General features: G+C 44.9%; 1 protein-coding gene across 1 annotated transcript; it reads left to right on the top strand.

Annotated features, from left to right (window-relative positions):
- Positions 1-962: 962 nt before the first annotated feature.
- On the top strand, positions 963-27,466 carry SLC25A15 (solute carrier family 25 member 15). The gene is made up of 6 exons (XM_065896102.1): positions 963-1,017; positions 4,700-4,958; positions 14,502-14,639; positions 16,845-17,014; positions 25,521-25,679; positions 27,342-27,466. Exons 1-6 carry the CDS (start codon positions 963-965, stop codon positions 27,464-27,466), a joined length of 906 nt encoding a protein of 301 aa, XP_065752174.1.

The raw sequence follows: 27,466 nt of genomic DNA on the forward strand, positions 1-27,466 counted from the left end.
GATTCTTATCAAGCAAATTAGGGGCGCAATGGACCCAGGGGTTGCTTCTCAAAGTATGGTTAATAGCCAGGCATTATCAACTTCACCTGGGAGCAGGTGAAGGCAGGCAGCATTTCTGGTCCCACTTGAAGCCAATCACATCAGAATCGGCCTTTTAACAAGGTCCCCAGGTGATTCGTGTGCACGTTTTATGGTTGAGAAGTTCTGGGAGGCCTATGATGATAGTAATGTTTGGTGCTGTGCTTTGTAGTTGTTCTAAGAACTCGTGGTGTGTGTTCACAGTTCATCATCGTATTTGTCCGATGTGGCTGTTTCATTGCCCTCGTATTATAGTGATAGTACTTTTATTTTTTACCTTGTATAGACGGGGACCTCTAGCTTTAGGGGCCCAAAGGGCCACCATACCAGTGGCAGAGCAAGCATTCAGACCCAGGCATGTGTCACTTGGCCGAGCTCCTAACCCATTCCTTTCCAGAGCTACTGTTTTGTGACCTTCTCTTAGGGTCTCAGGCCGCTGTCTGAATTTGGAACAGAGCCCAGTGGATTGATGGTTTAACTTAGGCCTCTGAAAAACTGGTTTGATGGGGCTTGGGATGTGCGGTTGGCTTGCTTATTGGCATTCGTTTCTTGAGGGTTTCAGAAAGGTTGGTTGAAGTGCCCTCACCTGTGGCTGTAGCAGTGATACGTGAGCAAGGTTTTTGATCTGTGTGCTTTTCAGGGAGAAGGGGAGGCTGATCACTAAGCTACTCTGACAGCTCGAGCCCCCTCCTTTGGAGCAACGTAGAGACAGTTTCCTGGTTCCCTGAAGTTCAAGTCCAGTAGCTAGGCAGCAGGCCTAGAGAAAGGGGGGCTGCAGAGGCCCGACTGATGGTGAACTCTTGCCTCCTTCTAGGGATATGAGGTGCCCATTGTAAGCTCGTGAGAGTTGCCCTCCGCAGAGCCCAGCAGAGGAGTGGGCAAACATGAAATCCAATCCTGCCATCCAAGCTGCCATTGACCTTACGGCGGGGGCCGCAGGTAATCCCGGAGAAAACCCCTTCTTTGTTCCTCAAATACCTTCTGCAAGTGAGCTCTGGTGAAGACATTGCCTTTGTAGCTCCAGAAGCAACATGCTTTAACCCTGGAATGAATCCACTTAATACAGGTGTAATACTGTGTTGTAAACACAGCAGAAGGTAGAGTAGTTCCCGCTGTATTAGAGCTATGAGTCAGGGGTATGGTGTGGGAGTGTCCCCGGGTGACAGCTGGAACATATCACAGCTCAGAGCTGAAGCCACTCGTCCATTGCCATGTGGCTGGGGTATGCCGGATTCCACCCCAAGCCTGGCAGTCTTCAGAGGCCTTAGAGTGCAAAAATAACACAGTGCCATCTCTCCAGGGAAATCCCAGTTACTGTCCTTGCAACTGCTGGGCGAGAGAAAGGATACCCTTAGAAATGTCATTGTTAAATCAGGCTGACTTTTGACTGAGTCTTAAAGCCCTGAAAGGAGGGGCCCCAGGATTGGCCGGGGAGTGGTGGGCGGGGCGAGTGCTGGGGCGGACTCTGGCCCCACTAGGCACCATCGAGTTCTGGGCAGCACCTGCCACCGCAGGCCACTCTTTAGAAAGGTCACCTTTATTCAGCCTGAGGCAAGCGACAGACTTGGAAGTGCCTGGGTGGTTACTTGGTTCTCCAGATTCCTGGATGATTCTAGGGCTGGAGGAGCGCTGGAATGCCCATACTTCCCAGATGCAGACCCTGGCTTACCCTTGCCTCCCTCACCGATTCTTACATTGGGTCACCGCTCCTTGGAGTGAAGAGGCCAGAGGAGCCCGTTGCCCATTGTCCTTTTATCTGGTGGGACCTCCTGGGTCAACAGATCAAGAGTAGTCAGAGCTGCCTTCTATCATCCTGTCGTCGTCTTTTTTTTTTTTTTTAATATTTATTTATTTGGTTGCATCGGGTCTTAGTTGTGGCTCACGGGCTCCTTAGTTGTGGCATGCAAACTCTTAGTTGCAGCGTGTATGTTGGATCTAGTTCCCGGACCAGGGATCGAACCCGGGGTCCCTGCGTTAGAAGCATGGAGTCTTTTTTTTTTTGCGGTATGCGGGCCTCTCACTGTTGCGGCATCTCCTGCTGCGGAGCACAGGCTCCGGACGCGCAGGCTCAGCGGCCATGGCTCACGGGCCCAGCCGCTCCGCGGCATGTGGGGTCTTCCTGGACCGGGGCACGAACCTGTGTCCCCGGCATCGGCAGGCGGACTCTCAACCACTGCGCCACCAGGGAAGCCCGGGAGCGTGGAGTCTTAATCACTGTGCCACCAGCGAAGTCCCCTGTCGTCTTCTTAATTGTAAAAAGGAAATCATGGGTTCAGGGAAGATCAAAGTATTTTTCCATGAACCAGAAATCGGCCAAAGTAGGCTCATGAGGAAGTCTGCAGACACTGATAAGTTCAGGCGAGGGTGCTCCCAGGTCAGAGACGACAAGGAGCAGGGGAACCAAGGGCTGCCTGGATTCCGCCCCACGGCCTCTTACGCGCTGAGTGCCTTTGGGTCAGCCCCTCACCCTGCCGTGGAATCAAGCCCCCCCAGGCCCTGTGCACCATCCCCGACCCCTTCACCACCCCCCACTCCCCCAACGCCATACTGCAGAGGCTGCTGACTTTGGCAACATTGGACCCACTTGCTTGCCCTTGGCATCCTCTTACCTTCCCATGAATGCCTGGGCTCAGTCTGTGTGTCTGCAACAAAAGGGCATTTTACCCCATGAGGGATGCTCAGCTTTTGGAATTTTATATCCTTCAGTCACTCTATCAAAGATAGACTGTAGGATCTGTTGTGATAGAGTTAAAATGCATCTAGGTTGTCAAAATTATGAACCCAGTTAAAAAATTCTGACATTCACCTCTTTTGGAATGGTTTTTTTTTTTTTTTTTTTTTTTTTTTGCGTGATACGCAGGCCTCTCACTATTGTGGCCTCTCCCGTTGTGGAGCACAGGCTCCGGACACGCAGGCTCAGCGGCCATGGCTCACGGGCCCAGCCGCTCCGCGGCACGTGGGATCCTCCCGGCATGAACCCGTGTCCCCTGCATCGGCAGGCGGACTCTCAACCACTGTGCCACCAGGGAAGCCCGGAATGATTATTTTTGACATAAGTAGGATCTTATTTTATTCTAGCCCATCAGTACCTGGGAGAGAATAACTCTAATTATGGTAACATCTTATTAAATTATATTCCACTAATTCAGAACTGGGGATAGTGTGGCAAAACAAAGCAGAAATGTGTCATTGCTGTCCTAGAAGAAAGGGACAGTGGTGATAGGATCATGGAGATCACACTTGTGCTTGCTTAAGAGATCAGTTTTCAGAGTCTTTGGAAATGTCCATCTACCAATAATTAATTGGGAGTTATTATTTTTTTTTTTGCGGTACACGGGCCTCTCACTGTTGTGGCCTCTCCTGTTGCGGAGCACAGGCTCCGGACGCGCAGGCTCAGCGGCCATGGCTCACGGGCCCAGCTGCTCCGGGGCATGTGGGATCTTCCTGGACCGGGGCACGAACCCACGTCCTCTGCATCGGCAGGCGGACGCTCAACCACTGCGCCATCAGGGAAGCCCCTTGGGAGTTATTCTTAACAGCCCTCCCTCCATTTCTACTTTCCACAACTTCATTGGAGTAACTGTGTATTATGTCTAAGTTATGAAATTGCATTTCTGAAATATGTAAGCCTTCTCTTCAATTTTGCTGAGGTTTTAGTAACCTCATCCAGTGGCTGTTTCCTGACACAAGCACAGGACGTCCCAGGCCCAAGGGGAGGTGGAAGCATTCACCAGTGACAGACAGTTCCCCAAATGCTGACCCAGTTCAGGGTCTGGAGATATTACAGGGTTTAATAGTTCATTCTTTCCCTTACATTCAGAATTTTTATCCAAGTAATTGAATGCAATTCAATGCTTTTGTCGTATAAAAGCATATAAATATATGATTTATGCTAAACAGGGGTAAGTTTCAATCCATTTCCTGTCTGAATACAAATCATTAATTGGTAGAGTCCAAATAAGATGTTTTCCCATAGGGTCAAACATTTAGCTCTTCAGGGACTAATTAGACCTTTTGTTTTCTTTATCTGTGGCCTATTCCTCTGTTATTTCCCTGATAGTCATTAGGACCACTGAGCATCAGGCAAAAGAGTGATTAACACCAGACTCTTCCCTTCCCCTTCCTTTTATGTGGACGCACACACAGACACAGTTAACTGCTGTAAATGAGCCACTTGTGGTGTAGCAGCCAATACGTTAGAGCCTTATCCTAATCCTCACGTTAACCCGATAGGGAATCGAGGCTCGGAGGTCACATCGCTTAGCCAGGATTCCACAGCAGAGTCAGGCTTTGCGCCCAGGTCCCTCTGACCGATGCTCCTGAACACACATCACACCTTCACATCCGGTGGCTTTGACTGTCAAACACACGTCCTCTCCTCTACCGAGCTGAGCTCCTTCAGGGCTGGAGCGGGGTGCCAGACTCATGAAGGACCCCTAGAAGTTTTATTGGACTGAGCTGGAAGGGTTGGCGGGGAAGGGGGGAGGAGGTCAAAATGAAGTGACCCAGAGGTAAGCCCTGTGGTGGGCTGCCTGTCCCTCATCTCCATGGGTCCTTGAGGCCGCACTCTACCACGTGGCTGTAGACTGGTGCTGGACGAGGATTCCTGTCCTGGTTGCAGGGGGCACAGCATGTGTACTCACCGGGCAGCCCTTCGACACCATGAAAGTGAAGATGCAGACGTTCCCCGACCTGTACAGGGGCCTCACCGACTGCTGCCTGAAGACCTACTCCCAGGTGGGCTTCCGGGGCTTCTACAAGGGGACCAGCCCAGCGCTGATTGCCAACATCGCCGAGAACTCCGTCCTCTTCATGTGCTACGGATTCTGCCAGCAGGTGGTACGGAAAGTGGTTGGATTGGAAAAGCAGGCGAAGCTGAGGTGAGTTGAGGTCACTGAGACCTCTTTGAGAAACAACACTTGTGTAGTCAAGCTTTTTATGAGACCTTATGGAGAAGAACATTTCTGTTTTTACAATAACGACTTCCTTTGATTAAGAAGTCATATGTTGCCATCATAGAAAACTGGGGAAACACATGTGTTATGCAAAAGGAGAGTTGCCCATAATCCACTGCGTAGAAACAACCACCCTCACGTTCCTTCCATTCTTCAGGAAGATGCTTTTCTTTCTTTCTTTAAAAAATTATTTTTTTATTATTTTTCTTTTTTTTAATTGGAGTATAGTTGATTTACAATGTTGTGTTAGTTTCAGGTGTACAGCAAAGTGAATCAGTTACACATATATATATATATACACATTCTTTTTCAGATTCTTTTCCCATAGAGGTTATTACAGAATATTGAGTAGAGTTCTCTGTGCTATACAGTAGGTGCTTGTTGATTATCTGCTTTATTTAGAGTAGTGTGTTTATGTTCATCCCAATCTCCTAATTTATCCCCTCCCCCCATGTTTCCCCTTTGGTAACCTGAAATTTGGTTTCGAGATCTGTGAGTCTGTTTGTTTTGTAAATAAGTTCACTTGTGCCATTTTAAAAAATTAAATTCCAAATATAAGTGATATCATATGATATTTGGGGAAGATGCTTTTCAAATGCTGCTGTTGGTGCCACTTCTCTGGGCAGAAGTGCAGAACTTAAACCATAGATGCAACTTGTGACCCGAGTTTTGGGTTTCACGTCATCAGCAGAATGCAGGGTATTGGAAGAGCCAAATAGGTTTGAGGAAGAACTTGGAATTTTAGGAAGGGTCAGAGCATCTGAGAAGATGCAGGTGAACCTACTGTTTCATTGGTCGAGTCTGCCCCAAACATCAGACTTGGGTGTGTATTTGGTCATTCCTTGGGTATTTATTATACCGAGACTAAAAGGAATTCGGAAACCACTGGGATGTTTACTCCTTTGAACATTGATTTATTTTATAAGTTTTCACTCTTTTTTAAAAAAATATTTTATTTTTGGCTGCATTGGGTCTTTGTTGCTGCATGCGGGCTTTCTCTAGTTGCGGCGAGTGGGGGCTACTCTTCGTTGTGGTGCGCAGGCTTCTCACTGTGGTGGCTTCTCATTGCGGAGCACAGGCTCTAGGCGTGTGGGCTTTAGTAGTTGTAGCATGCAGGCTCAGTAGCTGTGGCTCGCGGGCTCTAGTGCACAGACTCAGTAGTTGTGGCACACGGGCTTAGTTGCTCCGTGGCATGTGGAATCTTCCCCGACCAGGGCTCAAACCCGTGTCCCCTGCATTGGCAGGTGGATGGTTAACCACTGTGCCATCGGGAAAGTCCCCATTGATTTATTTTAAATCATTTAAAATTATTGTTATCAGCTTCGTGGTTGCTGAGGGCAGTCTTGCCTGTTGTTTTGGTGGGAATTCAAGACCCTATTGCAAATACAGGTCCCACGTGGCTAAAGTAGGTTCCTTGTGTACTGAAGTCTTTCGGGGTGCCTGGAGATGTGCCCATTTATAGCAGGCATCCCATCTTGATAGATGGAACTTGTTTTTTAAAGGCTTGGGACTGGATGAGATCCCCCAGGGAGACAGTGTTTATAGGACTGAGCACAGATCCTAGGACCCTCCAGCAGGGAGGGGTCAGGAAAAAGAGGAAGTAAAGAAATAAGCAGAAGATAAACCAGGAGAATGTGGTGTCCCGTGGTAGAGACAGACAAGAAGGACACTGCAGTGACTGTAGCTCTTTGCACTGGAGTGAGAGACGTCCTAGCTGAGGAGACCTGGAGTTGAGGTCTCCTTCAGCATCCTTGGAGAAGGACAGGGAAATGGAGCAACCACAGGAGATTCTGGAGCAGGTCCTGCAGTGAAGAAAGCTTCCTCTTTCACTCGGCCTAACCCAGCACCCGCGTCTTCTTTGAACTTGGGGGACAGGAGGGGGGCTGCAGCTTTTTCATCCTGCAGAACAGTGGCTGCTCATTACCAGTGAGCAAACGCTGCCTGAGAGCTTACGAAGCTCTGACGTGCGTGTCGTGCTTTCTTAGCCCTCACCGTGGTCCTGCGCGAGGATCCAGGCAGGTGATGGTATCCGTTTTATAGATGGGGAGACTCTGGTACAGATACTGACGCGCTGAAGATCACTGGGCTAATAAGTGACAGAGCCGGGACTGCAGCCCGTGTCTTCTGCACCCCCAATCCAGCATTCTTCCCTCAAGACCACAGGCGGGGCTCTGGAGTACTTTGTAGGGGTCAGGTCTAGAGAAAAGATTAATAATTACACAGAAGCAGGGAAAGGAACTGCTTGTGATCACCTGTTGTGAATTTCTGCAGTGATACAGTAAATATTCTCGGTTTGAACACTCCCTGAGTAGTGCTCTCTTTTCACCTTTGGCTGGACGGGCCCTGACACAGCAGGAGTGTTTAGGAACACGTTTGTTGAGTGGGTGACAAAACAGTTGATTCTTACAAAATCCCATCCTGTGCCGATTGCCATTTGAGATCCAGTTCTAAAGTTTCTACTATTGGCACAGCCTGGGGCCCAAGTCCCTCATCTCATGCACTGGTAGGTGAAAGCATTTATTAGAAAGCCAAAGTCCACTGCAGATCTGACTTGGCCCTGGGTTGCCCTGTATCAGCATGCTTGGGGTTCGTTCAGGCGTTACCGCCTCTCGGATGAAACAGCCGTCCGTATCTGTCGATACCACCTTTGTTCCAGCAAGATTGGCAAACTCTGGTCAATGACCCTGATTGACTACGGCCTGTCAGCAGGTTGACAGAGTCCCGGAGGGAGGCCAAGTATGGATCTGCAGACTGGCCAAGAGACAAACCCTTTAAGCTTTGGTTTTGACAAACAATTTAAATAGGAGTGAAGGGGGAAGGATGGAGGGGATGGCGTCGGGCACTTCCCAACCCTAGAAAGCCACGTGCCAGTACAGTGTGGAGCTGGCTCTCCTGGTGACCGTCTGACACATCATTCTTTAAAATCGAAAGGAAGGCCACACTGCAGGCGGTGTCTTCCTCCTGAAAGCAGGCCTGCTCCAAGCCAGCTCTTCTGAGGCCCGGCTGTGTTAACAGGCCGGCTCAGCCCTGGGCACCCACTTCACATCCACCTGAGGCACCAAGGCCAGACCACCAGGGATAGGAAATCGGGACCGGGATTGTAGGCAGCCCTTGGCTTTATGCAGGCACACGTCAAATATTTGAGGTTCGGTTCCAGACCATCTTGCAAATTATTTGGTTTCCCAGTGCATATAAAGCTATGTTCACACTATACTGTAGTCTGTGCAATAGTGTTATGTCCCAAAATGAATGTACCTACCTTAATTTAAAAATACTTTATTGCTAAAAAAAATGCTAACCATCCTCTGATAACTCAGGGTTGCCACAAACCTTCAACTTTGTTATAAAGCAGAAACTAACACACCATTGTAAAGCAGTTGTACTCCAATAAAGGTGTTTAAAAAAAAGAAAAAGAAATTTAAAAAATGCAGTATCTTCAAAGAGTAATAAAGCGAAGTGCAGTAAAACAAGGTTTGCCTGTAGTAACGTTTGACCTCGGTTTCTATAACTATTAGTTCCTTGTAACTTTTTTTATGGTTTCAAAACACTTTTTCTAAAACATTTAAAAATTTTTTATTTTATATTGGAATATAATTGATTTACAATGTTGTGTTTCAGGTGTACAGCTAAGTGATTCAGTTATACATATATCCATTCTTTTTCAGATTCTTTTCCCATATAGGTTATTAAAGAATATTGAGTAGAGTTCCCTGTGCTCAGTACATCCTTGTTGATTATCCATTTTATATATATGTTACATATGTTAATCCCAAACTCCTGATTTATCCCCCCCTCACCATGTTTCCCCTTTGGAAACTATAAGTTCTCAAAGTCTGTGAGTCTGTTTCTGTTTTGTAAATAAGTTCATTTGTATCCTTTTTTTAAAGATTCCACATATAAGTGATATCATATGATATTTGTCTTTCTCTGTCTGACTGACTTCACTTAGTATGATAATCTCTGGGTCCCTCTGTGTTGCTGCAAATGGCATTATTTCATTCTTTTTTATGGCTGAGTAATATTCCATTGTATATATGTACCACATCTTCTTTATCCATTCCTCTGTTGATGGATATTTAGGTTGCTTCCATGTCCTGGCTATTGTAAATCGTGCTGCTGTGAACATTGGGGTGCATGCATCTTTCTGATTTGGTTTTCTCTGGATATATGCCCAGGAGTGGAATTGCTGGATCATATGGTAGTTCTGTTTTTAGTTTGTTAAGGAACCTCCATACTGTTCTCCATAGTGGCTGTATCAATTTACATTCCCACCAACAGTGCAGGAGGATTCCCTTTTCTCCACACCCTCTCCAGCATTTATTGTTTGTGAGCTTTTTGGTGATGGCCATTATGACTGGTGTGAGGTGATACCTCATTTTAGTTTTGATTTGCATTTCTCTAATAATTAGTGATGTTAAACATCTTTTCATGTGCTTTTTGGCCATCTGTATGTATTCTTTGGAGAAATGTCTATTTAGGTTTTCTGTCCATTTTTTTTATTGGGTTGTTGTTTTTTTGATATAGAGCTGCATGAGGTGTTTGTATATTTTGGAGATTAACCCTTGTCAGTCACTTCATTTACAAATATTTTCTCCCATTTTGTAGGTTGTATTTTTATTTTGTTTATGGTTTCCTTTGCTGTGCAAGAGCTTTTAAGTTTAATTAGGTCCCATCTGTTTATTTTTGTTTTTCTTTTCATTACTCCAGGAATAGATCCAAAAAGATATTGCCGTGATTTATGTCAGAGTGTTCTGCCTATGTTTTCCTCTAAGAGTTTTATTATTTTTTTAAAGATTTATTTATTATTTTATTTTTGGCTGTATTGGGTCTTAGTTGCGGCATGTGGGATCTCTCGTTGCAGTGCAAGGGCTCTTCCTTGTGGTGTGCAGACTTCTCTCTAGTTGTGGCACGCAGGCTCCAGAGCATGTGGGCTCTGTAGTTTGTGGCACACAGGCTCTAGTTGAGGCACACGAGCTCAGTAGTTGTGGCGTGCGGGCTTAGCTGCCCCGTGGCATGTGGGATCTTAGTTCCCTGACCAGGGGTCGAACCCACGCCCCCTGCATTGTAAGGTGGATTTTTTTACCACTGGACCACTGCGCAAGTCCCCTCTAAGAGTTTTATGGTATCTGGCCTTACATTTAGGTCTTTAATCCATTTTGAGTTTATTTTTGTGTATGGTGTTAGAGAATATTCAAATTTCATTCTTTCACATGTAGTTGTCCAGTTTTCCCAGCACCACTTATTGAAGAGCCTTTCTTTTCTCCATTGTTTATTCTTGCCTCCTTTGTCATGGATTAACTGAGCATAGGTGTGGGGGTTTATTTCCGGGATTTCTTTCCTGTTCCATTGATCTATATTTGTGTTTTTGTGTCAGTACCATACTGTTATGATAACTGTAGCTTTGTAGTATAGTCTGAAGTCAGGGAGTCTGATTCCTCCAGCTCCTTTTTTCTTTCTCAGGATTGCTTTGGCTATTTGAGGTCTTTTGTGTTTCCAGACAGACGAAAAAATTTTTTGTTCCAGTTCTGTGAAAAATGCCATTGGTAGTTTGATAGGGACTGCATTGAATCTGTAGATTGCCTTGGGTAGTATGTCATTTTGACAATATTCTTCCAATCCAAGAGCATGGTTTTTTTTTGTGTGTGTGTGACCGTGCCACATGGCTTGTGGGATGTTAGTTCCCCAACAAGGTATTGAACCCAGGCCCTCTGCAGTGAAAGCATGGAATCCGAAACACTGGACTGCCCAGGGAATTCCCCTGTTTATGTCATCTTTGATTTCTTTCATCAGTGTCTTATAGTTTTCAGAGTACAGGTTTTCTGCCTACTCAGGTAGGTTTATTCCTAGGTATTTTATTCTTTTTGATGTGATGGTAAATGGGATTGTTTCCTTAATTTCTCTTTTTGATCTTTTGTAGTAAGTACATAGGAATGCAAGAGATTTCTGAGTAGTAATTTTGTATCCTGCAACTTTACCGAATTCATTGATGAGTTCTAGTAGTTTCTTGGTAGCATGTTCAGAATTTTCTATGTTTAGTATCATGCTATCTGCAGACAGTGATGGTTTTACTTCTATTCCAATTTCGATTCCTTTTATTTCTTTTTCTTCTTTGATTGCCATGGCTAGGACTTCCAAAACTATGTTGAATAAAAGTGGCCAGAGTGGACATCCTTGTCTCATTCCTCATCTTAGAGGAAATGCTTTTCAGCTTTTCACCGTTAAGAATGATGTTAACTGTGGGTTTGTCCTATATGGCCTTTATTATGTTGAGCTAAGTTCCCTCTGTGCCCACTTTCTGGAGAGTTTTTATCATAAATGGGTGTCGAATTTTGTCAAAAGCTTTTCCTGAATCTGTTGATGATCATATGGTTTTTATCCTTCAGTTTGTTAATGTGGTCTATCACACTGATTGATTTGTGGATATTGAAGAATCCTTGCATCCCTGGGATAAACCCCACTTGATCATGGTGTATGACCCTTTTAATGTATTGTTGGGTTCAGTTTGCTAGTATTTTGTTGAGGATTTTTGCATCTATGTTCATCAGTGATATTGGCCTGTAATTTTCCTTTTTTGTTATATCTTTGTCTGGTTTTGGTATCAGGGTGATGGCCTCATAGAATGAGTTTGGGAGTGTTCCTTCCTCTGAAATTTTTTGGAATAGTTTCAGAAGGATAGATGTTAACTCTTCTCTAAATGTTTGATAGAATTCACCTGTGAAGCCATGTGGTCCTGGACTTTTGTTTGTTGGGAGTTTTTTAATCACAGTTTCAATTTCATTAGTTGTGATTGGTCTGTTCATATTTTCTGCTTCTTCCTTGTTCAGTCTTACAAGGTTGTACCTAAGAATTTGTCTGTTTCTTCTAGGTTGTCCATTTTATTGGCATATAGTTGCTTGTAGTAGTCTCTTAGGATCCTTTGTATTTCTGTGGTGTTGGTTATAACTTTTTTCATTTCTAGTTTTATTGATTTGAGCCCTCTCCCTTTTTTTTCTTGATGAATCTGGCTAAAGCTTTATGAATTTTGCTTATCTCTTCAAAGAACCAGCTTTTAGTTTCATTGATCTTTTCTATTGTTTCCTTCATCTCTATTTCATTTATTTCTGCTCTGATCTTTTTTTTTGCTGTATGGAGGCCTCTCACTGTTGTGGCCTCTCCCGTCGCGGAGCACAGGCTCCGGACGCGCAGGCTCAGCAGCCATGGCTCACGGGCCCCACCGCTCCACAGCATGTGGGATCTTCCTGGACCAGGGCCCGAACCTGCATCCCTTGCATCGGCAGGCGGACTCTCAACCACTGCGCCACCAGGGAAGCCCTCTGCTCTGATCTTTATCATTTCTTTCCTTCCACTAACTTTGGGTTTTGTTCTTCTTTCTCTAGTTGCCTTAGGTGTAAGGTTAGGTTGTTTGAGATTTTTCTTTTTGTTTCCTGAGAGGTAAGATTGTATTGCTATAAACTTCCCTCTTAGAAGTGCTTTTGCTGCATCCCATAGGTTTTGGATTGTAGTGTTTCTGTTGTCATTTGTGTCTAGGTATTTTTTTAGTTCCTCTTTGATTTCTTCAGTGATCCATTGGTTGTTTAGTAATACTGTTTAGCCTCCTCGTGTTTGTGTTTTTTACAGTTTTTTTCCTGTGATTGACTTCCAGTCTCATAGTGTTGTGGTTAGAAAAGATGCTTGATATGATTTCAGTTTTCTTAAATTTACCAAGGCTTGCTTTGTGGCCTAGCATGTGGTCTATCCTGGAGAATGCTCCATGTGCACTTGAGAAGAATGTGTATTCTGCTGCTTTCTGATGGAATGTTCTACGAATACCAATTAAGTCCAACTGGTCTAATGTGTCATTTAAGGCCTGTGTTTCCTTATTGATTTTCTGTCTGGATGATCTGTCCATTGGTGTGAGTGGGGTGGTTTATTGTAACTTTAGGACAGTTGAATGTGGTAGGTCTGTTAGGCTTCTCTGCTCACAGATGGAAGAGAAATCGTGAGGGGACCTCGCCACCTGGGCAGGCTGCCTAGGGGGTTACCTTTGGGGGCTTCTGGAGGTCTGTGAGTTGTTCTGGTCGTCCAGGGACAGCCGGATGCTGGCAGTTAACAGGCGAGTGTCACAGCTAGTTGTTGCTGTGAGCATCTCAGTCCTTTCTGTGCAACTAAAGATCGTCCCTGTAGGTGCCAGCTGTGCTCTCGTGATAGAACGTCCTCCCAGGGCTTGGAGAGGGTCTCCTCTGCTGACCCCCGTGAGCTCTCAGGAGTCTTCCTGGCAGTTTGTTTCTTGTACTTTACCCCGTATTCTTTCCAGTTTCACTCCCCTGCTGGTGACTGAGGCTGGTGGTACTGAACCCATGTGAGATGAAGTGAATTCTTGCATTTTTGTACTATGTGCATTCATTTTCCGTTTATATCTCCAGCTTCGCCATTTGCCCTACAGCCATCGAGCTTGCTGACTCACACTGGCAGCACCACCGGCCCACCTCGTGCCCTCTGTGCTGCTGAGGTCCAGGAGGTCATCAGCTGAACTGGGAAATCTTTTTTCAATGAGCAACATTTTGGTTAAGAATGTATCCTGGGTTTTCATCTGTAGCAGTTACATTACACTTGTGGTTGTTCTGGGCTGAATCCAGAGGCACGTAGGGATGGCCTCGAAACCTGTTTTTATTTAAAGCTCAGTGGCAACCACACTGAAGTATTAATAGTGTGTGTGTTGGGGTGGTGGGACCATAGGGAATTCTTTCCCCCACATTGTTTGGTTTGGTTTGGTTTTTCTGTGTCACTTTCTGTCTTAGTTCTGGCTCTGCTAGAACAAAATACCCCAGGCTGGGTGGTTTAAACAACAAAACTTTGTTTCTCATAGCTCTGGAGGCTGGAAAGTCCGAGAACAAGATGCCGGCTGATTCGGTGTCTGGTGAAGGTCCTCCTGCTGGTTTGCAGAGGGACAGCTGGCTGTGTTCTCACATGGTGGAGAGAGCGCCAGCCAGCTCTCCGGTCTCTTCTTACAGGGACACTAATCTCATCAAGAGGATTGCACCCTCCTGACCTCATCTAAACCTAACTACCTCCCAAAGGCCTTCCTCCAAATACCATCACATTGGGGGTTATGGCTTCCAACATAGGAATCTGGGGGTGAGGGGCACAAACGTCCAGCCCACAGAGCTATACCTAATAAAAGGAGCACGGGCTTGCAATCAGGCAGACCTGGGTTTGAAACCTAGCGTTGCCGCTTAGCAGCTGTGTGACTCTGAGCACAGTTCGTGGCATCTCTAAGCGTCATTTTCCCCATGTGAAAATTGGGGTACTGCTGTCACCCTCACAGGGTCGTGGGCTCCTCAGAGGAAGCAGCAGGTGCCTCGTGGGCACTGAGGAAGTCTTCTTCTCCCCTCAAGCTTGCTCTCCTTTACCACCAGTGTTTCGGCATGCTGAGACCGAGCGAATGAATAATGGGTGGGTAACTGGCCTCCTGTGCTTGCGTCCTTCCAGTGATCTGCAGAATGCAGCTGCTGGTTCCTTTGCCTCTGCCTTTGCTGCTCTGGTCCTCTGCCCCACCGAGCTCGTGAAGTGCCGGCTGCAGACCATGTATGAGATGGAGATGTCGGGAAAGATAGCCAAAAGCCAGAAGTAAGTGCTGCTTGGCCACAAACGTGGGGTCTTGTTGCCTTGGTGTATCCAGTATTTTCAAATTTTTAAATTTTTTAAAATTTAAATTTTATGTTGTACTAAAATTAAGTGGCAGAGAAACAGTTTATCTAGTCCAAACACCCCTCTCCACCACCACTCTGAGGATAATTTTCTGAACACACTGTCTGTGGTGGTTGGAATCACCATCCACCCCATAGAATGTTGTAGGCAAATATTTAATATCCCAGAAGTGGAGAAGCAGGGGCTTACACCCCTTTTGGCCTGTGGAGTGCACAAGGCATGACCCCCAACTATACTGGGAGGCACGTAGCAGCGGCTTTGGGATTGAGGGCTTTTGCTAACTGCCAATTTGGATTCTGGGCTGAGTATTTGCTCACTCCCCAGTCTCCCCAGTTTCACACAGGTGCTCAGGCTGGTCATCCCAGATTCTAGCAGTGACTTCCTTTACCTCCTCCCGAATCCTTCAAGTGTACCTACAAACAAGCCAGCTTCTGAAAACATTCACGCAAACCCTCGTCAGCATAGCAAGTCTTCAGTGATCCAGTCACTCTCCAACTCTGTCTTGAAAACAGATTCTAGTTACCTTGTGAGTGTATGTATCATATACAATATGATTTATTATATATTTGAACTGAAAATCAGTTTATTATCCTTGTTAATCTCAAAACTTGCTTATTTATCTAAACTAAAGGTTTGCTCGTGGTTGTTGCTGAAGTTAACTCAAAGCCAGTAAATCTCCTGGGAAAAACCATTAGGTAAACTGACCATTTTTCCGAGTCACCACTTTCCATCCAGTGAGGATGGGGTTCATAATAGCGCCCTATTTCCTGCACCTGTGAGATTCATTACAACCAATTCAAATCTATTATAGCCTAGAAGTTCAAAACTTTAAGTCTTCAATGCTTTTTTATTGAGATACAGTGTACACACAATAACAGGAACACACCCAGAAATCACAGGAAATCCTAGGTGTGCAGTTCCACAAGTAGTGACAAAATGAACATGCCTTTGTAAACTGGTACCTAGATAAAGAAATAGATCATGAACAGTGCCCAGAAAGTTGCCCTTGGGTCCCTTAAAAGTCGTTTAAAGTATTTTTAAAGAAAGCAATTGTTAGATCCAAAGGACTTAGGTAGACGGACACCCTGTACAAAAGTAAATATTGGCTAACTGTATTTTAGGTATAGCAGTGCCCAAGCCTGGGATTTGGTAGCTTGGGGTTAAGACCTGGATTGGAAGCAGGCTAAGTGTGTGGAGTGGGATGACTTTGTTACTTCTTCATTGTATTGATAGAAGGAGGGGGCACTGCAGGCAGGGCCTGGCTAGGGGGTGATGCCTGGGAAGGAAGATCATCAATAAAAGCAGGTGGCCTTTGTTCCCTGGGGGCCTGATCCTTCCCTGATCCAAGCCAGGTCACCTGCTGAGAACAGAGTGAGGAGTGAGGGGCTCACTAAGCTGATAGGTGTGGTTTGTGGTGCTTTTCCTCCCAGGGATAGGCCTGCACCCCTACACCACCAGGAAGAGGAGCCTGCAACAGAAAGTGCCAGTGTTCTGGCTCCTGCAGGCTCTGATCTGCTTCAAGTGAAAAATTTTTACACACCTACCCCGCTAAGAACTAAATACTGGGTGCGTCTAGAGCCTTACAGGAGCTATAGCTCAGCTCTGAGAATTTCTTTTGTCTTGCCTTTAAGTAACATTTAAGGCTTGTTGCTCACTTCCCTGGATGAATGCAAAACAAAACAAACCCTAAACACCTGAACCAATTCCCTCAAAATACACAAGCTCAAAAGAAAGGCTGAGGAGATAGGAATCAAGGCAGGTAAGGGACTGGGCACGTACGGTGCCATTTTCTTCTCTCTGAGTTTGGACAATCTCATTGTAATTTCACTTACTATTGAAAAAATGGGTATTGGCTCTTTTAGATCTTTGATAGTGATTTCTAGAAATGTATGCATTCGTTGTAATAAAATATCTTTACACAGACTAGTTCAAGTAATAAAACTTGTTACAAAGTAATTGTATACCTGTCTTTCTCAGAGATATTTCCTTCCCACAAAAACCTTTTATTGCTGGAATTCTGGTTCCTCTGTTTATAAAATGAGCTACTTCCTTGTTAGAGCTCCATCAGGTCTGCTAGTTGGGTGTGAATGCTGTTCTTATCTGTCACCCCGTGTGTCCCCCCAGCACAGTTTGGTCTGTCGTGAAGAGTATCCTTAGGAAGGATGGCCCCTTGGGCTTCTACCATGGACTCTCGAGCACTTTACTTCGAGAAGTACCGGGCTACTTCTTCTTCTTCGGTGGCTATGAGCTGAGCCGATCGTTTTTTGCATCGGGGAGATCAAAAGATGAACTAGGTAAGTGTGTCGGCAGGGACAGCAGGTGGATTCGACCGTGTCTGCTTCCCAGTGCTGTAGTCTCGGTGGCTTCTGTGCACTTCGCCCCTTGTGGGGGTTCCGCTTGGCACTGGGAGTTCCTGGATGCCGGGGAGTACCGTGCAGCGGGTAACAGCGAGCACCATCCTCCAGCCTTGGTAACTTCCTCAGGGCAGAGGCTGCAGCAGGACATCCCCAACTTATTATTATTTTTTTTAACATCTTTATTGGAGTATAATTGTTTTACAATGGTGTGTTAGTTTCTGCTGTATAACAAAGTGAATCAGCTATACGTATACATATATCCCCATATCTCCTCCCTCTTGCATCGCCCTCCCACCCTCCCTATCCCACCCCTCTAGGTGGTCACAAAGCACCGAGCTGATCTCCCTGTGCTATGCGGCTGCTTCCCACTAGCTATCTGTTTTACGTTTGGTAGTGTATATATGTCCATGCCACTCTCTCCCTTCGTCCCAGCTTATCCTTCCCCCTCCCTGTGTCCTCAAGTCCATTCTCTACATCTGCATCTTTATTCCTGTCCTGCCCCTAGGTTCTTCAGAACCTTTTTTTTTTAGATTCCATATATATATATGTGTTAGCATACAATATTTGTTTTTCTCTTTCTGACTTACTTCACTCTGCATGACAGACTCTAGGTCCATCCAACTCACTACAAATAACTCAATTTCATTTCTTTTTATGGCTGAGTAATATTCCATTGTATATATGTGCCACATCTTCTTTATCCATTCATCTGTCGATGGACACTTAGGTTGTTTCCATGTCCTGGCTATTGTAAATAGTGCTGCAGTGAACATTGTGGTACATGACTCTTTTTGAATTATGGTTTTCTCTGGGTATGTGCCAGTAGTGGGATTGATGGGTCATATGGTAGTTCTATTTTTAGTTTTTTAAGGAACCTCCATACTGTTCTCCATAGTGGCTGTATCAATTTACACTCCCACCAACAGTGCAAAAGGTTCCCTTTTCACCACACCCTCTCCAGCATTTATTGTTTGTAGATTTTTAGATAATGGCCATTCTGACTGGTGTGAGATGATATCTCATTGTAGTTTTCATTCGCATTTCTCTAATGATTAGTGATGTTGAGCATCCTTTCATGTATTTGTTGGCAATCTGTACATCTTCTTTGGAGAAATGTCTTTTTAGGCCTTCTGCCCATTTCTGGATTGGGTTGTTTGTTTTTCTGATATTGAGCTGCAAGAGCTGCTTGTATACTTTGGAGATTAATCCATTGTCAGCTGCTTTTTTGCAAGTATTTTCTCCCATTCTGAGGGTTGTCTTTTCATCTTGTTTATGGTTTCCTTTGCTGTGCAGAAGCTTTTAGTTTCATTAGGTCCCATTTTTTAATTTTTATTTCCATTTCTCTAGGAGGTGGGTCAAAAAGGATCTTGCTGTGATTTATGTCATAGAGTGTTCTGCCTGTGTTTTCCTCTAAGAGTTTTATAGTGTCTGGCCTTACATTTAGGTCTTAAATCCATTTTGAGTTTATTTTTGTGTATGGTGTTAGGAAGTGTTCTAATTTCATTCTTTTACATGTGGCTGTCCAGTTTTCCCAGCACCACTTACTGAAGAGGCTGTCTTTTCTCCATTGTATATTCTTGCCTCCTTTGTCAAAGAAAAGGTGACCATATGTGTGTGAGTTTATCTCTGGGCTTTCTACCCTGTTCCATTGATCCATATTTCTTTTTTGTGTCAGTACCATATTGTCTTAATTACTGTAGTCTTGTAGTATAGTCTGAAGTCAGGGAGCCAGATTCCTCCAGCTCCTTTTTTCTTTCTCAAGATTGATTTGGCTATTCGGGGTCTTTTGTGTTTCCATACAAATTGTGAAATTTTTTGTTCTAGGTCTGTGAAAAATGCCAGTGGTAGTTTGATAGGGATTCCATTGAATCTGTAGATTGCTTTGGGTAGTATACTCATTTTCACAATGTTGATTCTTCCAACCCAAGAACATGGTGTACCTCTCCATCTGATTGAATCCTCTTTAATTTCTTTCATCAGTGTCTTACAGTTTTCTGCATATAGGTCTTTTGTCTCCTTAGGTAGGTTTTATTCCAAGGTATTCTGTTCTTTTTGTTGCAGTGGTAAATGGGAGTGTTTCCTTTATTCCTCTTTCAGGTTTTTCATCATTAGTGTATAGGAATGCAAGAGATTGCTGTGCATTAATTTTGTATCCTGCTACTTTACCAAATTCATTGATTAGCTCTAGTAGTTTTCTGGTAGCATCTTTAGGATTCTCGATGTATAGTATCATGTCATCTGCAAACAGTGACAGCTTTACTTCTTCTTTTCCGATTTGGATGCCTTCTCTTTTTCTTCTCTGATTGCTGTGACTAAAACTTCCAAAACTATGTTGAATAATAGTGGTGAGAGTGGGCAACCTTGTCTTGTTCCTGATCTTAGAGGAAATGGGTTCTGTTTTTCACCACTGAGGATGTTGGCTGTGGGTTTGTCATATATGGCCTTTATTATGTTGAGGTAGGTTCCCTCTGTGCCTACTTTCTGGAGACTTTTTATCATAAATGGATGTTGAATTTTGTCAAAAGCTTTTTCTGCATCTGTTGAGATTATCATATGGTTTTTATCCTTCAGTTTATTAATATGGTGTATCACATTGATTGATTTGCATATATTGAAGAATCCTTGCATTCCTAGGATAAACCCCACTTGATCATGGTGTGTGATCCTTTTAATGTGCTGTTGGATTCTGTTTGCTAGTATTTTGTTGAGGATTTTTGCATCTATGTTCATCAGTGATATTGGCCTGTAGTTTTCTTTCTTTGTGACATCTTTGGTTTTGGTATCAGGGTGATGGTGGCCGCATAGAATGAGTTTGGGAGTGTTCCTCCCTCTGCTATATTTTGGAAGAATTTGAGAAGGATAGGTGTTAGCTCTTCTCTAAATGTTTGATAGAATTCGCCTGTGAAGCCATCTAGTCCTGGGCTTTTGTTTGTTCGAAGGTTTGTAATCACAGTTTCAATTTCAGTGCTTGTGATTGGTCTGTTTATATTTTCTGTTTCTTCCTGATTCAGTCTCGGAAGGTTGTGCTTTTCCAGGAATTTGCCCATTTCTTCCAGGTTGTCCATTTTATTGGCATGTAGTTGCTTGTAGTGATCTCTTATGATCCTATATATTTCTGCAGTGTCAGTTGTTACTTCTCCTATTTCATTTCTAATTCTATTGATTTGAGTCCTCTCCCCTTTTTTCTTGATGAGTCTGGCTAATGGTTTATCAATTTTGTTTATCTTCTCAAAGAACCAGCTTTTAGTTTTATTGACCTTTGCTATCATTTCCTTCATTTCTTTTTCATTTATTTCTGATCTGATCTTTATGATTTCTTTCCTTCTGCTAACTTTGGGGGTATTTTTGTTCCTCTTTCTCTCATTGCTTTAGGTGTAAGGTTAGGTTGTTTGTTTGAGATGTTTCTTGTTTCCTGAGGTAGGATTGTATTGCTATAAACTTCCCTCTTAGAACTGCCTTTGCTGCATCCCATAGGTTTTGTGTCATTGTGTTTTCATTGTCATTTGTTTCTAGGTATTTTTTGATTTCCTCTTTGACTTCTCCAGTGACCTCTTGGTTATTTAGTAACATATTGTTTAGCCTCCATGTGTTTGTGTTTTTTACAGTTTTCTTTCCTGTAATTGATACCTAGTCTCATAGCACTGTGGTCGGAAAAGATACTTGATATGATTTCAATTTTCTTAAATTTACCAAGGCTTGATTTGTGACCCAAGATATGATCTATCCTGGAGAATGTTCCATGAGCACTTGAGAAGAAAGTGTATTCTGTTGTTTTCGGATGGGATGTCCTATAACTATCAATTAGGTCCATCTTGTTTAATGTATCATTTAAAGCTTTTGTTTCCTTATTTATTTTCATTTTGGATGGTCTGTCCATTGGTGAAAGTGGGGTGTTAAAGTCCCCTACTATGATTGTGTTACTGTCGATTTCCCCTTTTATGGCTGTTAGCATTTGCCTTATGTATTGAGGTGCTCCTATGTTGGGTGCATAAATATTTTACAATTGTTATATCTTCTTTTTGGATTGATCCCTTGATCATTATGTAGTGTCCTTCTTTGTCTCTTGTAATAGTCTTTATTTTAAAGTCTATTTTGGGGCTTCCCTGGTAGTGCAGTGGTTGAGAGTCCGCCTGCCGATGCAGGGGACGTGGGTTCATGCCCCGGTCTGGGAGGATCCCACATGCTGTGGAGTGGCTGGGCCCATGAGCCATGGCCGCTGGGCCTGCATGTCCGGCGCCTGTGCTCCGTGACAGGAGAGGCCACAGCGGTGAGAGGCCCGTGTACCGCAAAAAAAAAAAAAAAAAAGGCTATTTTTGTCTGATATGAGAATTGCTACTCCAGCTTTCTTTTGATTTCCATTTGTGTGGAATATCTTTTTCCATCCCCTCACTTTCAGTCTGTATGTGTCCCTAGGTCTGAAGTGGCTCTCTTGTAGACAGCGTATATATGGGTCTTGTTTTTGTATCTATTCAGCTGGTCTGTCTTTTGGTTGGAGCATTTAATCCATTTACATTTAAGGTAATTATTGATAGGTATGTTCTTATTACCATTTTCTTAATTGTTTTGGGTTTGTTTTTGTAGGTTTTTTCCTTTTCTTGTGTGTCCTGCCTAGAGAAATCCCTTTAACATTTGTTGTAGAGCTGGTTTGGTGGTGGTGAATTCTTTTGCTTGTCTTTTTTTTTTTTTTTTTTTTTTGCGGTATGCGGGCCTCTCACTGCCGTGGCCTCTCCCATCGCGGAGCACAAGCTCTGGACGTGCAGGCTCAGTGGCCACGGCCCACGGGCCCAGTCATTACACGGCACACAGGATCCTCCCGGACCAGGGCATGAACCCGCGTCTCCCGCATCGGCAGGTGGACTCCCAAGCACTGAGCCACCAGGGAAGCCCTTTTGCTTGTCTTTAAAGGTTTTAATTTCTCTGTCAAATCTAAATGAGATCCTTGCTGGGTAGAGTAATCTTGGTTGTAAGTTTTTCCCTTTCATCACTTTAAATATGTCCTGCCACTCCCTTCTGGCTTGCAGACTTCCTGCTAAAAGATCAGCTGTTAACCTTATGGGGATTCCCTTGTATGTTATTTGTTGTTTTTCCTTTGCTGCTTTTAATATTTTTTCTTTGTATTTAATTTTTGATAGTTTGATTAATATGTGTCTAGGAGTGTTTCTCCTTGGATTTATCCTGTATGGGACACTCTGTGCTTCCTGGACTTGATTGACTATCTCCTTTCCCATGTTATGGAAGTTTTCAACTATAATTTCTTCAAATATTTTCTCAGACACTTCCTTTTTCTCTTCTTCTGGGACCCCTATATTCGAATGTTCGGGTGTTTAATGTTGTCCCATAGGTCTCTGAGACTGTCCTCAATGCTTTTCATTCTTTTTTCTTTATTCTGCTCTGCAGTAGTTATTTCCACTATTTTATCTTCCAGGTCACTTTTCTGTTGTTCTGCCCCAGTTATTCTGCTATTGATTCCTTCTAGAGAATTTTTCTTTTCATTTATTGTGTTGTTTATCATTGTTTGTTTGCTCTTTAGTTCTTCTAGGTCCTTGTTAAGCATTTCTTGTATTTTCTCCATTCTGTTTCCAAGATTTGGGATCATCTTTACTCTCATTACTCTGAATTCTTTTTCAGGTATACTGCCTATTTCCTCTTCATTTGTTTGGTCTGGTGGTTTTTTACCTTGCTCCTTCATCTGCTGCATATTTCTCTGTCTTCTCATTTCATTTAACTTACTGTGTTTGGGGTGTCCTTTTTGCAGGCCGTAAGTTCGTAGTTCCCTTTGGTTGTGGTGTCTGCCCCCAGTGGCTAAGGTTGGTTCAGTGGCTTGTGTAGGCTTCCTGATGGAGGGGATTGGTGCCTGTGTTCTGATGGGTGGGGCTGGATCTTGTCTTTCTGGTGGGCGGGGCCATGTCCAATGGTGTGTTTTGTGGTGTCTGTGAACTTATGATTTTAGGCAGCCTCTCTGCTAATGGGTGGGTTTGTGTTTCTGTCTTGCTAGTTGTTTGGCATAGGGTGTCCAGCACTGTAGCTTGCTGGTCGTTGAGTGGAGCTGGGTCTAGCATTGAGATGGAGATCTCTGGGAGAGCTCTTGCCGATTGATATTACGTGGGCCCGGGGGGTCTCTGGTAGTCCAATGTCCTGAACTTGGCTCTCCCACCTCAGAGGCTCAGGTCTGATACCCGGCCAGAGCACCACGACCCTGTCAGTCACATGGCTCAGAAGAAAAGAGAGAAAAAAAAGAACGAAAAATAATAAAATAAAATAGTTAAAATAAAATTTTAAAGTAATAAAAAGAGAGCAACCAAACCAATAAACAAATCCACCAATGATAACAAGCACTAAAAACTATACTAAGATAAAAATCAGAAACAAGTCAGTGTCAGACAGCAAACCCGAGGTCCACAGTTGCTCCCGAAGTCCACCGCCTCAATTTTGGGATGATTCGTTGTCTATTCAGGTATTCCACAGATGCAGGGTACCTCAAGTTGACTGTGGAGATTTAATCCGCTGCTCCTGAGGCTGCTGGGAGAGATTTCCCTTTCTCTTCTTTGTTCGCACAGCTCCTGGGGTTCAGCTTTGGATTTGGACCCACCTCTGCCTGTAGGTCGCCCTCAGGCATCTGTTCATGCCCAGACAGGACAGGTTTAAAGCAGCGCTGATTAGGGGGCTCTGGCTCACTCGTGCTGGGGGGGAGGGAGGGGTACGGTAGTTATAATTGGAATGTGGGGCGAGCCTGTGGTGGCAGAGGCCAGCGTGACGTTGCACCAGCCTGAGGTGTGCTGTGTGTTCTCCCAGCGAAGTTGTCCCTGGATCACGGGATCCTGGCAGTGGCGGGCCGCACAGGCTCCTGGGGTGGGTGTGGATAGTGACCTGTGCTCACACACAGGCTTCTTGGTGGTGGCAGCAGCAGCCTTAGCATTTCATGCCCATCTCTGGTGTTTGAGCTGATAGCCACGGCTTGTGCCTGTCTCTGGAGCTCGTTTAGGCAGTGCTCTGCCTTCTGTGGGCAGACAGGGAAGGGGGATCCCTTCTCCTCGCGCACCCTGAAACAATGGTCTTTTGCATCTCTGGCAGGTCCAGACTTTTCCCTGGACTCCCTCCTGATTAGCTGTGGCGCACTAGCCCCCTTCAGGCTGTGTTCATGCCGCCAACCCCAGTCCTCTCCCTGGGTCTGACCTCCAAAGCCCGAGCCTCAGCTCCCAGCCCCGCCCGCCCCGGCGGGTGAGCAGACAAGCCTCTCGGGCTGGTGAGTGCTGGTCAGCACCGATCCTCTGTGCGGGAATCTCTCCGCACCCCTGTTGCTGTGCCCTCCTCTGTGGCTCTGAAGCTCCCCCCACCCCAAGCCCCACCGTGAAGGGGCCTCCTAGTGTGTGGAAACCTTTCCTCCTTCACAGCTCCCTCCCAGAGGTGCAGGTCCCGTCCCTATTCTTTTGTCTCTGTTTTCTCTTTTGCCCTACCCAGGTATGTGGGGAGTTTCTTGCCTTTTGGGAGGTCTGAGGTCTCCTGCCAGTGTTCAGTAGGTGTTCTGTAGGAGTTGTTCCACGTGTAGATGTATTTCTGATGTATTTGTGGGGAGGAAGGTGATCTCCACGGCTTACTCCTCTGCCATCTTGAAGGTTCCCCCCCACCAAGTAATAATTCCAGTTATTTTAATACTTAATAATGATAATTCCAGGTTTTACTGGAATAACATTTGTTCATTTGCTCTGGGTCTATTTTAGCGGAGAATACAGACATTATCTTCCCTGTAGGATATCACCAACAATTGGGGAAATCACCTATAAATCATCTTGCAATAAGCTTAGTAATAAATCTTGATAGTGTTTTGAGAGCAGTGAGAAGTGTACTTCTTTCTAGTTTATCCTAATTAACTGCTTGACACAACTGTATCGATGTTCGGCTCACATGAGTGGTTACTTGTTTCTTAAATACCTCCCTTCAGTGCTTGGGACCTATTCTGGGGATAGTCAAGCTCCTAGGCTTAACTGTTACGTTTAATAACTTTGCTTTTTCATGGCAAAGGAAGAATCAGAGCTGTGGGACATTAATATATTAAAATAATTAAGGGAAAGTTGAAAAAGATGCAGCCTGTGTTTCAGTGGCCTCTGTTCTCACTCCTCATGGTAGGGCATTGCCATTGCTGCTGGGGGCCTGCTGGTTCTTGGGGGGCCAGGCCTCTGGAGGACGGGGCAGGAGGGCCACAGAGACCAGCCTAAATCTGACCTGCACTAGGGCTGCCCCTTGTCCTAGAGTCATGAGGGACAGCCCCAGGCTACCACACAGAACCTGTGCTCTTAGACAGCTTGACACTTGCCCCAGAGGACTGTGTTCCGCAGCTTTAGTGTTTGTATTTGCGCCTACCTGCAGCCACTACTACACTGACCTCTGGACATATCACATCAGCTGTTCTTGAGACAAAACACTGTTTGCTCATTTTCTTCTCTAGGCCCTGTCCCTTTGATGTTAAGTGGTGGATTTGGTGGAATCTGCCTCTGGCTTGCTGTTTACCCAGTGGATTGTATCAAATCCAGAATTCAAGTTCTCTCTATGTCTGGAAAACAGGCAGGATTTATTGGAACTTTCATAAGCATCGTGAAGAATGAAGGTGAGTCTGCCAATTGCTGAAACAGAGGAGGTACGTATAGGGAGAGATCATTCGGCTGCTCGTCTTGTCGAAGTTGATCAGATGGGTGATCGCTCTCTTCCACCACCTCACTTTTCTAACAGTGTATGTAATTCACGTTTGTGGATTTGTTTCCAGACCCCTCTCTTTAGCTTGCTTCATTATTCTCAAGAATGTTTATTTATTTTTTGCTGTGTTGAGTCTTTGTTGCTGTGCGCGGGCTTTCTCTAGTTGCGCCAAGTGGGGGCTACTCTTCATTGCGGTGCGTGGGCTTCTCATTGCAGTGGCTTCTCTTGTTATGGAGCACAGGCTCTAGGCACATGGGCTTCAGTAGTTGTGGCTCACGGGCTCAGTAGTTGTGGCTTGCGGGCTCTAGAGTGCAGGCTCAGTAGTTGTGGTGCACGGGCTTAGTTGCTCCACGGCACGTGGGATCTCTCTGGACCAGGGATTGAACCTGGGTCCCCTGCATTGGCAGGCAGATTCGTAACCACTGTGCCACCAGGGAAGTCCCCTCAGGAATGTTTAAAGCTCTGATTCCTAAGCTTTGGGCCAGGATTTTGTTTCTAAATAGCCTGGTGGGAATTTTTAAAGTATGTGTTTTGTCTAAGAGGACAAATGTTTCAGAGTTAGCACCACTTTTTTTTTTTTTTTTTTTTTTGACTGCACTCTGTGGCATGTGAAACTTCCCCAACCAGGGATCCAGCCCATTCCCCCTGCAGTGGAAGCGTGGATGAGTCTTGACCGCTCGACCACCAGGGAAGTCCTGCACCACTTGTTTTAAACAATATCAGCAGGAGATGAGCTCTAACAGCATATCAGTAAGGCATTTAAAAGAATGTACATCCTTGATGATAAGACTTCTGCAACGAGAAAGGCACTAAGCAATTTCTGAAGGTGATTGGCTATCAGTTTTTAGTTATACAGCTAGATAAAGACTTTTAAAAGTAGTGTTTGTATAAAGCCAATTTTATGCCACTAGTGAGTAAAGACCTGTCCTTCCAGCATCCACTATACGTCTTAAAACTTGAATGTGCACTTTTCTGTCTTGATTTTGAGAGAAAGCGAGCAGAGTAACAGCATGCAGAAACTGCTTTAACCCCAAATAGAGCACAGACATCTTGCATATTACTAACAGTAACCCCTTTTAAATTTGCATTATACTTTGTAGTTTTCCAAAGTACTTACACCTCCCTTATCTGCCTGGATCTTCAGAACTGCCTTGGGCAGTGCTAATACTAGAAACAGGTCTTCCCCATCAATGTCAGTGCTCTGTGTTCTGGCCCAGTGCCTCGTGGTCCTCGCCCCCCAGGTGAAGCTGCGAAGTTGCTGCCGTCCGTGGCTCTGTGGCTGCCTCCCGTCTGCCCACGTGAGGCCCCCTGCTCTGACTGATCCGCTTACCAGGAGGTTAACAGGCACGGGATCGGTGACTGTACCCGGAGCCTCACCAGCTTTGCTTGGCAGACCTGCCCTTGCCCTTGTTTCTACTAGTCTAGTTCCAGTAGTCCAGGGAAACCTGTTCCATCGCTGCTGGTTTTTAGCGCTATTGTCTGGATTTGTAACTGTAAAAATATCTGTGCTGTGTGGGTTCGTGGGATATTTCCAAGGAGGGGGAGCTCAGTCTTTGGTCACCCTTTTGTTTTCTAGGAATAACGGCCTTATATTCTGGACTGAAACCTACCATGATTCGCGCGTTCCCTGCCAACGGGGCACTCTTTTTGGCCTATGAATACAGCAGGAAGTTGATGATGAGTCAGTTTGAAGCATACTGA

Source organism: Phocoena phocoena, chromosome 18 (genome assembly GCF_963924675.1).
Source record: "Phocoena phocoena chromosome 18, mPhoPho1.1, whole genome shotgun sequence".
Taxonomy (NCBI): Eukaryota; Metazoa; Chordata; class Mammalia; order Artiodactyla; family Phocoenidae; genus Phocoena; species Phocoena phocoena.